Below are 16136 nucleotides of genomic sequence, written 5' to 3'. Positions count from 1 at the left end.
ACCTGGTAACGTGCCCGCACTTCTCAGCCCAAGACACGTGCCTGCTGGTGTGTGCAATGACTGGGTGCAGAAACGTGGCTTCAACGGACAGACCCAGGGAGAGGACTCAGCTTGCCTGCACAGAGACAGCCCACAGGGCCTGGACTGTGGTCTGGGTCGCAACTGGGGGCATGAGCAGGACGGAGAGTGGGTCTGCCATAGGAGCCCCATTGTCAACACGGGCAGGAGGGGAACAGGTCTGCCATAGCAGCATCATTGTCAGCATGCTCATAGAAGGGATCTAGCTGCAGTGGGTTCTTTGAACTTTCTGGGCCTGCACAAGCAGAGGCAGGGCTGAAATCTGAGCCAATTGCAGGCAGTCCTACTGCGGGTGCTGGGATGCAGCTCCAGCGGGTTCTTGTTCCAACAGATTTTGGGACCGGGACTGCTTGTGCTTGCCTGAGAACCACCTGAGCCGACTATCTGCTGGCTCAAGGGGACATGACTCTGTGGGTTTAAACACTGGTGGCCCTTTGGGCACACATACACATCTAAGGAATCTCTAACCTGATTACCAGAGCCCCCAAGGGAAGGTGGCCATCAAGGGCAGTGCCAGCAGCAGTGATCTTTGTGGGTACGCACACCAGGTGGCAAGTAGCACCACAGAATCACACACCCCACAGACATCTCCTGGGGATGAAGATGAAGCAGCTCCTCTCCCAGTGGGAGACCTCCAGTGTCACCTACCTCACACCACAGCTTAGAACCGGATCTAGGAGCTTCTATTCCAACAACTAGAGAGCAGACCCTGCCCCCAACAGACCTGTGATAACCACAGAGCAAAGAGGAGGCCCCGCCAAACATCCAGTGCAGTCTCTGGTCACCACAAGGCCAAACACACCAACAAGGGCCAGCAGAACCTGATGAGACACATGGCAAGCATACATACTAAAGACAGCCCTTGCACCATGAATATTGGACTCAAGCAGTCTACACAGTGACACTCCCACAAAACATCAGCACTGCAAGACCACAGTAGATAACTGTTTCTCCTAAACTGACAGAGTCAGAGAAATATAAGAAAAATGAAATAGCAGAGGAACTACTCCCAATTAAAAGAACAAGAGAAATCCCCTTAAAGAACAAACAATAAAACAGACCTCTCCAGTCTACCAAACCCCAAGTTCAAAAAGGAGGTAATAAAAATGCTGAAGGTATTAAGAAAGGCTACCAATAAAAATATGGATCACTGCAACAAGGAACTAGAAACTATAAAGATGAGCCAATCAACATTAGACAACTCCATTGCCAATATGAATACTGAGTTAAACATAATAAATAGCAAACTTAATAATGCAGAACAATGAACAAGTGACCTGGAAGAAAGAATAATGGAAATCACCCAATCAGAACAGCAGACAGAAAAACAAATGAAAAATATGAAAGCAACATATCAGATGTATGGAACAATATAAAGCATGCCAATTTATGCATAATAAAATCCAAGAAGGAGAAGAAAGAGAAAAGGGGATTGGAAAAGTATTGAATAAATTATGGCTGAAAACATCCCAAACCTAAAGAAGGAGACAGAGATCCAGGTACAGGAAGCACAGAGGGTCCCAAACAAGATGAACCCAAACAGACCTGCTGTAAGATATATCATAATTAAAATGGGAAGAAGTAAAGATAAAGAGAGGATTCTAAAGGCAACAAGAGAAAACCAAAGAGTCAATCACAAGGGAATCCACATAAGGCTATCAGCTGATTTCTCTACAGAAGCTTTGCAGGGCAGAAGGAGTGGCAAGATACACTGAAAGTCCTGAAAGGGAAAAACCTGCAACCTAGGATACTCCACCCAGCAAGATTATCATTTAAACTAGAAGGAGAGATATAGAATTTCTCAGAAAAGCAAAAACTAAAAGAATATAGCAGTACTAAGCCTATCTTACAAGAAATATAGAAAGGTCCCCTCTAAATGGAAAAGCAAGAATCTATATGAATGGGAAAACCAAAATAGTAAAGGTAAATATATAAGAGGACTGAAGATCACTTAAATAAGCCAGTACATAGATTAAGAAAGAATCAAAAGAATACTGTGAAAGCAATTATAACTATAAGGAACAGCAAAAGGGTAATAAACACGAAGATGTAAAATAAGACATCAAAATCACAAAACGTGTGGAGGGGAGTAAGAATGTAGATCTTTTACAATGTGTTTGAGCTTATATGACTACCAGTCTAAAGCAAGTACATACATTTACAGGTTAACAAACTTAAAAATCAGGCTAACCAAAAACATACAATAGATTCACAAAACCCAAAATGAAAGAAACTCAAGCATAATACAAAGAAAACCATCAAACTACAAAGGGAAAAACAAAAAGAAGAAAGGAACAAATAAGAAATATAAAACCAACTGGAAAACAAGGTTTTAAATGTCAATAAGTACATACTTATCAATAACTACTTTATGTGTCAATGGAATAAATGCCCCGATCAAAAGACAGAGTGGTAAATTGGACAATAAAACAAGAACATTCAATATGCTGCCTACAAGAGACCCGATTTATGGCAAAAGAAACATAAACATTGAAAGTAAGGGAATGGAAAAAGATATTTCATACAAATGGAAATTACAAGAAAGTAGGGGTAGCAATACTCATATCAGACAAAATAGACTTTAAAACAAAGGCAATAAAGAAAGACAAAGAAGGACACTGGATAATGATAAAAGGATCAATACAAGAAGAGGATATTGCACTCATTAACATACATGCACCCAATGTAGGAGCATCTAAATACATAAAACAAATATGAGCAGACATAAAAGGATAAATTGATGGGAATACAGTAATAGTAGAAGAGTTTAACACCCCAGTGGCATCAATGGACAGATCTTCCAGACAGAAAATCAGTAAGGCAACAGAGATTCTGAATGACACAATAGTTAGACTTAATAGCTATATATAGGACACTACATCCAAAGAAACCAGAATACACATTCTTTTCAAGTGCACATGGAACATTCTCTAGGATAAACCACATAGTAGAACAAAAAACAAGTCTCAACAAATTTAAGAGGACAGAAATTATTTCAAGCATCTTTTCTGACCACAACAGCATGAAACCAGAAATGAAGCACAAAAAGAAAAACGAGAAAAAAATGATTACATGGAGACTAAAAACAACATGTCCCTAAAAAAACCAATGGGTCAACAATGAAATCCAAGAGGAAATTAAAGAATACCTCAAGAAAAATGAAAATGAAAACACAGTCATACATAATCTATGAGATGAAGCAAAAGCAGTTCTACGAGGGAATTTCATAGTGATACACGGCTTCTTTAAACAAAAACAACAAATCCCAAATAAATAACCTAACCTACCATTACAAAGATTAGAAAAAGAACAAACAAAACCTAAAGTCACAGAAAGAGAAAAATAATAAAGATCAGAGAGGAAGTAAATAGAGATTTAAAAAAAAATTAGAAAAGATCAATAAAACTGAGACCTGGTTTTTTTGAAAAGATAAAAAAAAAAATCAACAAACCTCTAGCCAAGCTCATCAAAAAGAAAAGGGAGAGGACCCAAAGAAACAAAATGAGAAATGAAAGAGGAAAAACAACAACCAATACCACAGCAATACAAAAAAATCATAAGAGAATACTATAAACAAGTATATGCCCACAAAATGGACAACCTAGAAGAAATGTACAAGTTCCTAGAAATATACAGCCTACCCAAATTGAGTCAAGAAGAAAGAGATAATTTGAACAGACCAAGCACTAGGAGTTAAATGGAAACTGTGCGAATCCCCTGGTGGTCCAGTGGTTAGGGCTCAACACTTTCACTGCTGTGGTCTGGGTTCAACCTCTGGTCGGGGAACTAAGATCCCACAAGCCATGTGGTGTGGCCAAAAATAAATAAATAAATTTAATTTTAAAAAAACTGAAGCTGCAATATAAAAACAAAAACAAAAAATTCCCTGCAAACAGAAGTCCAGGACCAGAGACCTTCCCTGGGGAATTCTACCAAACATACAAAGAAGAACTTATACTGATCCTTATCAAATTATTCCAAAAGACTGAAGAGGCGGGTACACTCCCAAAGTCATTCTATGAAGCAACCATCACCCTGATGCCAAAACCAAAGACACTACATAAACAAGAAAATTACTGGCCAATACCTTTGATGAATACAGATGCAAAAATTCTCAACAAAATGTGATCAAATCAAATCCAACTATACACAAAAAGGACCATACAACATGATCAAGCTGGATTCACCCCAGGCTCACAAGGATGGTTCAACACACACAAATCAATCAATGTGATACATGACATCAACAAAAGAAAAGACAAAAACCACATGATCATCTCAACAGGTGAAGACAAAGTGTCTGATAAAATTTAACACACATTCATGATAAAAACTCTCACCAAAGTGGTTACAGAAAGAACATATCTCAACATAATAAAAGCCATTTTTGGCAAACCCACAGCCAACATAACACTCAATGGTGAAAAGCTGAAAGCATTCCCAGTAAATTCTGGAATGAGACAAGGATGCCCACTTCCATTACTTCTACTCAACAGAGTATTGGAAGTCTTAGCCACAGGAATCACAGAAGAAAAAGAAATGAAATCCAAATCAGAAGGGAAAAGGTAAAATTGTCATTATATGAAGACGACATGATACTCTACATAAAAACCCTAAAGACTCCACACAAAAACTACTAGAACTGACAAATGAATTCAGCAAGGCAGCAGAATATGAGATAAACATACAGAAATCTGTTGCATTTCTTTACACCAAAAAAGAAATATAAAAAAGAGAAAGTAAAAAGACAATCCCATTTAAAATCACATCAGGGACTTCCCTGGTGGTGCAGTGGTTAAGAATCCGTCTGCCAACGCAGGGCACACATGTTCAAACTCTGGTCCAGGAAGATCCCACATGTTGCAGAGCAACTAAGCCTGTGTGCCACAACTACTGAGCCTGCACTCTAGAGCCTGCAAGCCAAAACTACTGAGCCCACATGCCACAACTACTGAAGCCCATGTGCCTTGAGCCTGGGCTCCACAACAAGAGAAGCCACCGCAATGAGAAGCCCACGCATTGCAACGAAGAGTAGCCCTCACTCGCCACAACTAGAGAAAGCCTGCGCAGCAATGAAGACCCAATGCAGCCAAAAATAAATAAATAAATTTATTTTAAAAAAATTACATCAGGACATCCTTGGTGGTGCTGTGGTTAAGAGTCCACCTGCCAATGCAGGGGACACAGGTTCGATCCCTGGCCTGGGAAGACCTCACATGCCACAGAGCAACTAAGTCCGTGCACCAGAACTACTAAGCCTGCACTCTAGAGCCTACAAGCCACAACTACTGAAGCCTGCTTGCCACAAATACTGAAGCCCACTCACCTAGAACCTGTGCTCCGCAACAAGAGAAGCCACTGCAATGAGAAGTCCATGCACTGTAACGAAGAGCAGCCCCTGCTCACCGCAACTAGAGAAAGCCCGTGCACAGCAACAGAGACCCAATGCAGCCAAAAATTAATTAATTTTAAAAAATAAATAAAATAAAATCACCAAAAAATGAAATACCTAGGAATATGCCTAACCAAGGAGGTGAAAGACTTGTATGCTGAGAACTATAAAATATTGATAAAGGAAACCAAAGATGATTCAAGGAAATGGAAAGATATCCTATGTTCTAGGATTGAAAGAATTATATTGTTAAAATGGCCACACTACCCAAAGCAATCTACAGATTTAATGCAATCCCCATCAAATTACTCATGACATTTTTCAAAGAACTAGAACAAATAATCCTAAAATTTATATGGAACCATAAAAGACCCAGAATTGTCAAAGCAATTCTGAGGAAAAAGAACAAAGTTGGAGGAATAACCCTCCCAGCCTTTGGACAATACTACAAAGCTACAGTAATTAAAACAGTGTGGTACTGAACAAAAACAGACATAGAGATCAATGCAACAGAATAGAGAGCCCAGAAATAAACCCTATGATCAATTAATCTTTGACAAAGGAGGCAAGAATAAACAATGGAGAAATATTCTCCTCAGCAACTGGTGTTGGGAAAACAGGAGAGCCGCATATAAATCAATGAAGTTAGAACATTCCCAAATACTATACACAAAAATAAACTCAAAATGGCTTAAAGACTTAAATATAACACCTAATACCATAAAACCCCTAGAAGAAAATATAGGCAAAACATTCTTTTGCATAAATTGTAGCAGTGTTTTCTCAGGTCAACCTACCGAGGCAATAGAAATAAAAGCAAAAATAAACAAATGGGACCTAATCAAACTTATGAGCTTTTGCACAGCAAAGGAAACCATACACAAAACAAGATGACAACCTATGGACTGGGAGAAAATATTTGCAAATGATGTGAGTGACAAGGGCTTAATTTCTAAAATATACAAACAGGGCTTCCCTGGTGGCACAGTGGTTAAGAATCTGCCCAACAATGCAGGGGACACAGGTTCGAGCCCTGGTCCAGGAAGATCCCACATGCCATGGAGCAATTAAGCCTGTGGGCCACAACTACTGAGCCTGCGCTCTACAGCCGGCGAGCCACAATTACTGAGTCCGTGTGCCACAACTACTGAAGCCCGTGCACGTAGAGCCCGTGCTCTGCAACAAAGAGAAGCCACCGCAATACGCCCGCGCACTGCAATGAAGAGTAGCCCCCGCTCACTGCAACTAGAAAAAAGCCCACGCACAGCAACGAAGACCCGACGCAGCCATAAATTAATTAATTAATTATTTTTAAAAAAGGGACCTAAATAGACATTCCTCCAAAGAAGACATACAGATGACAAATAAGCACAGGAAAAGATGCTCAACATCACAAATTATTAGTGAAATGCAAATCAAAACTACATTGAGGTAACACCTCACACCAGTCAGAATGGGCATCATCAGTCTACAAATAATAAATGCTGGAAAAGATGTGGAGAAAAGGGAACCCTCCTACACTGTTGGTAGGAATGTAAATTGGTACAGTATGCAGGTTCCTTAAAAAACTAAAAAGAGTTACCATATGATCCAGCAATCCCACTCCTGGGCTTTTATCAAGAAAAGAGGAAAGCTCTAATTTGAAAAGATACATGCATCCCAATGTTCACAGCGGCACAATTTACAATAGCCAAGACATGGAAACAACCTATGTGTCCATCAACAAATGAACGGATTCCAAAGATGTGGTTTATATATGCAATGTATTATTACTCGGCCATAAAAGAGAAGGAAATAATGCCATTTGCAGCAACATGGATGCACCTAGAGATTATTAGACTAAGTAAATCAGATATTGATAGACAAATATATGATATCTCCTATATGTGGAATCTAAAAAAGAGTACAAATGAACTTATTTACAAAACAGACAGGCTCCCAGACATAGAAAACAAGCTTATGGTTACCAAAAGGGAAGGGGGGAAAAGGGATAAATGGGGAGTATGGGATTAACACATGCAGTTTACTACATATTAAATAGATAAACAACAAGGATTTGCGTATAGTATAAGGAATTTATAAACTGAAAAAAAAAATTTAAGAGCTGCAGATTGTAAGGGAGCTCACTGAAGTCCATGATGTTTTCATGGTGGATATTCCCATGATTATAGAATACATAAATCTGTTCACAGTGCTTTCCTCCCAAAGAACATAAAATCACCATCCTCTAATCAGAAGGAAGTCCTCTGTGACCAGCCACTGTAGAGGTGTCCTTCCTTCCTCTGCCATTGTCAAGCTCATCTAGGGAGAAAAGGAACATGCAGTTTAACCCCTAAGCATAAGAATCCCTTAGCTGAAGACAGCACACACTGCCAGTAGGCTATAAAAGGGTATATTCCTCCATAACTGAGATCTCTGGCGAGTGTAAGGCAGGCCTCTCAAGCAGGCGTGAAACAGCTTGAGAGAGCAAGGAAACGTGTGTGGACTTTTTTATTTTGGTTTTGTGGTGGGATAAAGTGAGAGTTTATACACAAGGGCAGAGCATGTGTGGATTCAATCTTTTCCTAAGCCAAAGGTAGGAGGAAAGCCTTTCTCACTGCCTTGGATACATGTGGGTCACAAGGGGAAGAAGGAGGGATGAGGCTCTAAAGCTGTCCACAGCCAACTGTCAAAAAATTGGAGTCAGGGCTTCCTTGGTGGCACAGGAATCTGCCTGCTAATGCAGGGAACACGGGTTCGAGCCCTGGTCTGGGAGGATCCTGTCTGGAGCCTGTGCTCTGCAACGAGAGAGGCCGTGACAGTGAGAGGCCCGCGCACCGCGATGAAGAGTGGCCCCCGCTTGCCACAACTAGAGAAAGCCCTCGCACAGAAACGAAGACCCAACACAGCCAAAAATAAATTAATTAATTAATAAACTCCTACACCCAACATATTCTCTAAAAAAAAACTGGAGTCAGAAGCTTCTACTTCCGGCTCTGGCATTTAATAACTTAGAAGCTATCATTCCCAACCTCGCAAGAGAAAAGCAAAATAACTTGAAATAAACTTCTCTTCTTAGATTCTTCACAGCATTTAGGTCACAGGGCAACCCACGATCTTTAAAATTGGGAAAGAGAAAATAAATACAACATTATTAATATTCCCCAAATATTCTGTTCTTACCATGGCCTGTCAAAAAATTCTATTTCAGCAGAGTTTAATGGAAACACAAAAAAGACAGAACAATATCTATGAACCCTAACATAAACTGTCTTAAATAGAAGATTTATAACCATCATGGGATTACGAAAGGAAAAGACAGAAAAGAGCAGAAGAAATTAGTGTAGTAACAATCATTGAGATTTTCCTAAAATTAATGATACACGACACACTGTAGATCCAGGAAGCTCAGAGGACACTAAACACATAAACAATAAAAATGCACAACCAAGTAGCTCGTATTCAAACTACACAAAAACCAAAGACAACGTGAATATATATGGAAAGAAGCCAGAGGGGAAAACACCTTAGTTATACAGAAACAAAGATTAGAATTAAATCAGACTTCTTTTCAGAAACCACGCAAGAAACAAGAGTGGAGTGAAATATTTAACGTTTTGAAACAAAAAACAACTCTCCTAGAATTTTGTGTCAAGCGAAATTATCTTCCAAGAATAAAGGAGGAATAAAGACTTTCTCAGAAAAAAATTGAGACTTTGTCTTAATAGACCTACTTTGAAAGAAACATTCAGAAACTCATTAGAAAGAATGTAAATGATGAAGATGCAGGATTAGAAGAACAATATATGAAGGTAAAATATCTACTGTAGTTCTTATAATTAATATGGCAGATAACCACTTTGTTTCAAATATGAACAAGAATGTATGGCAATTATAAACTTATGGATAAGTGAAATAAATGAGAGCCATGTGACAAGGGACCAGAGATGGGGGAAATGGGAATAACTTCATATGAGGTACCTGCATGCCCAATGAAGTGGTATAGTGGCACTTGACAAATGTGGCTTAGTTGTAAATGTATACTGAAAACTCAAGGGCAAGCACTAAAAAAGTGAAAACATATGTGTAATTGATATACTAACAGAGGATTAAGAAAAACAATCAGAAAAAAAAAAAAAAAAGAAAAACAATCAGGTAAAATGCTCAGTTAAAGCCAGAGACAGCAGAAAAAGTGGGAAGACAAAAAGAAACGAAGTACAAGGGTAACAAATAAAAGCAATAAAAGGTGTGGTAGGTATTAATCTAACTGTATTAGCCACCACTTTAATCAAGGTCCCAATACAACTGAAAGACAAATAACAGTAATGACAGATTTTAAAAATCACACTTAATCGTATGTTGTCCACAAGAAATCCACTTTAAACCTAAAGACACAGACAGACGAATGTTAAAAGGATGAAGAAAAATGTCCTATGACAAAGCCAGAGAGGGGCAAGGCTGACAGATCAACCAGGAAATCTTCCAAAGAGGACCACCACTGGCAGGATTTCGGATAGGATGTCTGTGCCCAGAAAAGATTCTGAGGGAGAGGCATGAGGATTCAAACAGTAGTTCCACGTAGTTATTCATGGCTGTCCTCTCATGTCAAATATCCACAACGAATATAAATCTATAAAAAGGAGTCATCCATGACTCTGTGGGGGAAAAAATTAAAACAAAAAAGAATTGGGTCTGCTTGAAATGCACCACGAAAGACAAATAGTTGATAATGATGCTGTGAATCGAAGAGGAGAAGCTGGAGTTTTAGAATTCGGGAAGGAATCTGGAAATTGAGGCATTTATTGCCACTCTAGGAAGAGCTAGGCTAGAGGGACAGGGTCGTGGATTTGAGACCCTGCTCCCCAACCATTTGGAAAACTCAGGAGAAAACAGGTCCCGCCCTGGGGAGAAAGGAGGGACTGGGGACCCCACACAGCTCCTCATACACAGGTACCCCGGGGACCGAGTCAGTATTGTTCCCTGATGATCCTCCTCGCGGTTACCGCACACCCTGGGGAGACGCGGGCTGCGGGCGCAGAGCTGCCCAGAGAGGCTAGGAGGCGGGGCCGAAGTCGTGGCGCGCAGTGACCGGACAGGACGCCCGGGGTCCCGACTGCAGGCCCCGTCCCCACGCTGCGAGCCGGAGGGAATGAGGTCCCAGTGGCTGTCCAAGTGGACACGGGTTCGCAGACTCCGGAGTTGAACGCAGGGAGGCCCGGGTCCCGCCTCGGCCTGTTCCCGCCGGTTGCTACCAATTTCTCCGCTCCGACTCCACACGCCGGGGAGGCACACTCACCATATCCAGCTTTTCCGGGTCTCCTCGAGTCCCTCCTACGCCTCCTACGACCACTGCAGAAACGACTGGGACCATTAAGGGCGGGGAGCGCCAGATATCCTCCCTGGGACATCGGAGTCCGTGGCGACTTTCTTGCGGGTGCTGTGCGTCGCCCCGCCCACCTCCGCCAGCGGCGCCCCTGATTGGACAGTTCGAAAGTCCCGCCACTTCGTGCCTGAGTGACTGCAGAGCAGGAGGGCTGGGCTCCGCCCAAACATCTTCTCCTCTAGGTGGTAACCTCACCAGCCAGCTCCATTTGCATTTAAACAGAAAGTTTTCCTGGCCTGAGGCTGCCTATGGTGTTTTCACCCAGCTTTTTGTGAAAGTGTGGGCTCAGATGTGTGCCGGGAATTCCCGATTCAGTCTCAGGTTGGAGAAATACAGAGCAAGAGGATGGCCCAGGCCAGGTCTGCTTGTAACAAATGGGCCATCTGTCCTCTGCAGGTCAAGAGCTTGGCGTAAGGCTGCGGCGAACCACTCATGGAACTATGACCCTTGTTTAGAATGTCAACCATAAGGACCACCAATTATAAAGAGGCAAAATGGCAGTCTATTGAGGGATCTTAGAATTGCAATTCAAGGGGTCACAGATTCTGGAGAGACCCAGAATGGTGTCCGACCCGAGGAAAATGGGTAAAAGTTTTTCTAGGAAAAAGGGGTTGTTCATTCAGGCTTAAAAACTTCTTTACCAAGAATTTGGATTGGAGGGTAAAATTCGTCTATACATACCATTGGGTTACGGAACACATCTCATCCGTTTCTAGGGAAAGGTATGTTTTCTTTAGTCCAGAGTAAGTCCAGTTATCATCATCAACATCATTATTTGGCAACTCAGCAACTATTCAGCCATTTTATTTAGAGAGCTCAGCAAAATTCCAACGTGGGAAGCAAAGATGGGGGTCCTTTGGTCACATCTCACTCGTTCCTGATACAGTTCTTTTCATAAGGAACACACTTAAGTGTGACCTCACCGTCTGTAACAGAGGCTGGTCCATTTTAGTCTTTGATCTTAGCGAGCACTGAGATTTCCCTCATCCCTTTTCCACCCCCACTCTTTTGGTACTTAAGGTAAAGAATCCCAGAACACTTGGCCCTGGTGAGAAATTTGAAGCCCGCAGTCCTAGCTGGGTGCAAGGACTCTGCTCAGTCTAACCATAGGGTGTGAGATGTGTTCATTAAGTTCTCATGTCTACACTTACACTGAAAGGAAATTTATTTTACATCAGTTTTTGCTTCAAACCCTAGTGAACTTTGAAATGTAAACGACTATGACATCCCTAAGGCAATTGATTCCTATTATCTCTGTTACAAGAAAAACAATAAATCATCCTGGAAACTCTTCCCCCACAGCTTTCTTGAGGTATCATTGACTAACAAAATTGTCCCTTCTGTTACTACCACAATATCTTGATTACCTTTGTTTAGTACAAAGTTTTGAAATCAAGAAATGTTAATCCTACAATTTTTTTTCTTTTTCAAGAATGGTGTGACTATTCTGGTTTCCTTACAATTCCCTATAAATTTATGAAACAGATTGCCAATCAAATTACTGTTCAGATTATGATTATTGAATCTTAGATCATTTTGCAGAGAAGGGCCATTTCAACAATGTTAAGTCTTCCAATCCATGAAACTGGGATGTTTTCCCATTTGTTTATACATTAATTAATTTCTTTCAAACATGTTTGTAGTTTTCAGAGTATTTGTTTTATACTTCTTTTGTTATATTTATTCTGTTTTATTGCCTTTGATTCTATTGTAAATACATTTCTTTTCTGAATTGCATTATCAGAATGTTCATTACAAGTGTATAAAAATGCAGTTGTTTTTATTTTTATTTTTATTTTATTTTGATTTTAACCTTGTTAAATTCAATTACTAGTTCCTATAGTTTTTTTCAGCAGACCCTAGAGTTTATTATATATAAGATACCTGACTGGAAGTAGAGACAGTTTGACATCTTCCTAACCAATATGCACGCATTTTAATCCTTTTCTTGCCTAATGAGTTCTTGGCTAAAATCTCCAATAAACTGTCAAACAGAAGTGACAAGAGTAGACATCTTTGGTTAGTTATGGCTGGAGGTAAGCATTCACTGTTTCACAATTAAATATAATATTAGCTGTGGGTTTTCCATAGATGCTCAATATGAGGTTAGGACATTTCCTTCTATTTTATTTTATTTTTTTATTTTTGGCCGCGTTGGGTCTTCATTGCTGCGCGAGGGCTTTCTCTAGTTGCCGTGAGCAGGGGTTACTCTTCGTTGCGGTGCACAGGCTTCTCATTGCTGTGGCTTCTCTTGTTGTGGAGCACGGGCTCTAGGCACCTGGGCTTCAGTAGTTATGGTATGTGGGCTCAGTAGTTGTGGCTCGCAGGCTCTAGAGCACAGGCTCAGTAGTTGTGGTGCACGGGCTTAGCTGCTCCGCAGCATGTGGGATCTTCCCGGACCAGGGCTGGAACATGTGTCCCCTGCGTTGGCAGGCAGATTCTTAACCACTGCGCCACCAGGGAAGCCCTCCTATTTTTGGTGAGTGTTTTAATCATGAAGGGGTATTATTTCTTTTGTCAATTATTTCTTTGAGTCTATTTAGAAGACCTTGCATCTATTGACCTCACTCATTACATTAATGATTTTTAGATGTTAATCCAAACTTTCATCCCAGGAACAAATCCCACTTGATCATGATGTATAATTCTTTTTATCTGTGGCTGTATTGGGTTTGCTAGTATTTGTTGGGTGTTTTTCCATCCATATTCACAAAAGAAATAGGTGTGTCTTTTTTTTTTTTTTTTGGTACTTCATGTGTTGGCTTTGGTATTAGAGTAGTTCTGGCCTCACAAAATGAGTGTGAAGTATTGTCTTCATTCTATTATTTACAAGACTTTGTGAAAATCAGCAATAAACCTGTCACCCAGGGGAGCAACCCGACCGTCCCTAACCCACCATGCCTAAATTGTCTCTATAAACAAGTATACCTGTCTTAGGCAAGGAGGCAAGGAAGCCAACCGCCCCACCCTCCCATTCTAATAAAAACCTCCCTCCTGGCAAACTTGCAGAAAACCAGAACTAACTGTATCTACTAGTTGTGTTTACATGACAGTCTCCAGTCTAATTCAGTGACAAATCTTCTTTAAAATTTTTGGAGAACTTTGTGTAGAAGCCAGCTACGCAAAGGTAGAGTCTAGGTTTATTTTACGGGTGGATTTTGTTTACTAACTCAACCACTTCACTTTTTATAGTTCTATTCTGATTTTCTGGGGTTTTTTCTTTTTCCATTATTTTTTTCTTTTTACTAATATGTATTTTTTAAACTTATTATTGAAATATAGCTGATTTACACGGTTGTGTTAGTTTCTGCTGTACAGCAAAGTGATTCAGTTATACATATACATTCTTTTTTATATTCTTTTCCTTTATGATTTATCACACGATATTGAATCTAGTTCCCTGTGCTGTACAGTAGGACCTTATTGTTTATCCATTCTATATATAATAGTTTGCATCTGCTAATTCTCTACTAATATGTTTTGTTTTCTAGTCTATTTTGCCTGGTATTTATATAATCTCTCCCGTTTTCATGTTGGTGCTGTTCACAGATGTACCTATCATACGCTTTTACTTTCAATCTGTTGGTATCTTTGCATCGAACGTGTGCTTCCTCTCAGGTAGAAGGTAGTTGGGTCCCTGGGCTGAGCAGCTGGGAGTGTGTCAAGCAAGTAGATTGGAGCTTTGTCTTCCTTAGACACACCAAGGACAAAGTTAATGGCAGGAGCTGAGCTCTGCTGGAGTAATGAGATAAGAGGACCACATCTATCAATCCTGAGGTCAAGGAAACCTCCCTATCTGCACATGTGCAGGAAGGCTCCTTGGAGGTCAAAAAGGGAGGGGGCACCACCCCACAAAAAGTGTGGACATACTCCTGAAGTCCTCTGTGTTGGAATCCATTTTGGCAAAAAGTTGCACATGCATATTGGGGCGAGCTCTAGGACAGGTCAAGTGTGGAAAACAAATGAGATAACTGGCCAAACGTAAACAAAGATCCAGAAGAACTGCCCTGTATAAATGATGTAACCACCTCTTTACTGTGCTCCTCATTAGGGAGGACCCCACACCCCTTCTCTCCAGGTGTGTATTTCTGCCTTGCTTCTGTCTTAAACAAACTGTTTCTCTGTGTGCTCTCCCACATGATATGCTGTGTCTCGGATAATAAACTCTGTACCTGTTTTTACAGTTTTTGCCTCTTTGAGAAATCCATTTTTCAAATGGGGCAAGAGCCAGGGGAACTTTGCTTCTAGCCTGGTGGTCTAGCAGCTAGGATTCCTGGTTTTTCATCCAGGCTACCCAGGTTCAATTCCCGGGCAGGGAACTAAAACCTAGCTTCAAGACCACTTGCTGTTGTCTCTCTGAGATCACCTCTACACAGAATATAAATTTAGATCATAGTTTGTTTGTTTAATCTGGGGTGACAATCTCTTCCTCCTGTCTGGATCATGTAATCCATTCACATTTAGTATTTTTGACATAGTTGCAATTATACCTGCCATTTTTGTTTTCTACAATTCTCATGTTGTTTTTAGTTCTTAGTCCTCCTTTACAAGTTTCTTTTGCATTAAGTGAATATTTTCAAGTGTAACACTTTCATTTTCAAATGACTTCTCCATTATATATTTAAAAACATTTCAGAGGTTGCCGTTTTAACATAGATGTATTAAATTACTAAAATGAGACTCAGATTTATACTAGCTTAATTCCAGTGATACATGGAAACGTTGCTCATATAAAGCTCTATTCCCTTTTGCCATTTTTGTGTTATTAGTGTTACGCAGATTACTTCAACTTATGAAATAACCCCCAGAGTATTTTCTTACACTTATCTACCATCTGTAGTCATCTCCTTAGCCCAGTACAGCTTTACTCCCATCTTTGTGCTCGTTAATGGCAAACGCACTCACTACACAGATATTCGCTCTATGTTACGCATTAGACTGTTACTGTTACAGTTACTAGACCGTGTGTTACTACACACGGTCTAGTAACACATTACATACATAGGACTTATACAGTTCCTCTGACGTCAGTTAAAAGAAGAAAAGAGAAAATAGGTATTGATTCTGCCTCTTCTACTTACAGAATTACCTGTATGGGTGTTTTTGTTTCTTTATGTTGATATGAATTACCTTCTGGAGTCCCTTGCTATCAGCCTGAAGAACTCTTCCAGTAATTCCTGTGGGGCAATTGACAGTCAATATATTCTTTTAGCTTTTGTTGATCTGAAAAACGAAGGGCAGCCTTCATTTTTTTCAGAAGGCAGTTTTGGTGAATATAGGATTGTTGGTTGACAGGTTTTTTTT

At 40.3% G+C, this 16136-nt stretch overlaps 1 protein-coding gene across 1 annotated transcript in view; it reads right to left on the bottom strand.

Moving 5' to 3' along the window:
- Positions 1-16136, bottom strand: part of LOC136120396 (zinc finger protein 721-like) — a 48149-nt gene that overhangs the window by 3537 nt on the left and 28476 nt on the right. The window contains 1 exon segment of the mRNA XM_065873809.1: positions 10453-10967. Coding sequence (XP_065729881.1) covers positions 10453-10967 — 515 coding nt within the window.

The sequence above is a fragment of the Phocoena phocoena genome, chromosome 3, assembly GCF_963924675.1.
Source record: "Phocoena phocoena chromosome 3, mPhoPho1.1, whole genome shotgun sequence".
Classification (NCBI taxonomy): domain Eukaryota; kingdom Metazoa; phylum Chordata; class Mammalia; order Artiodactyla; family Phocoenidae; genus Phocoena; species Phocoena phocoena.
This window is presented reverse-complemented; position numbering and strand designations above follow the sequence as displayed.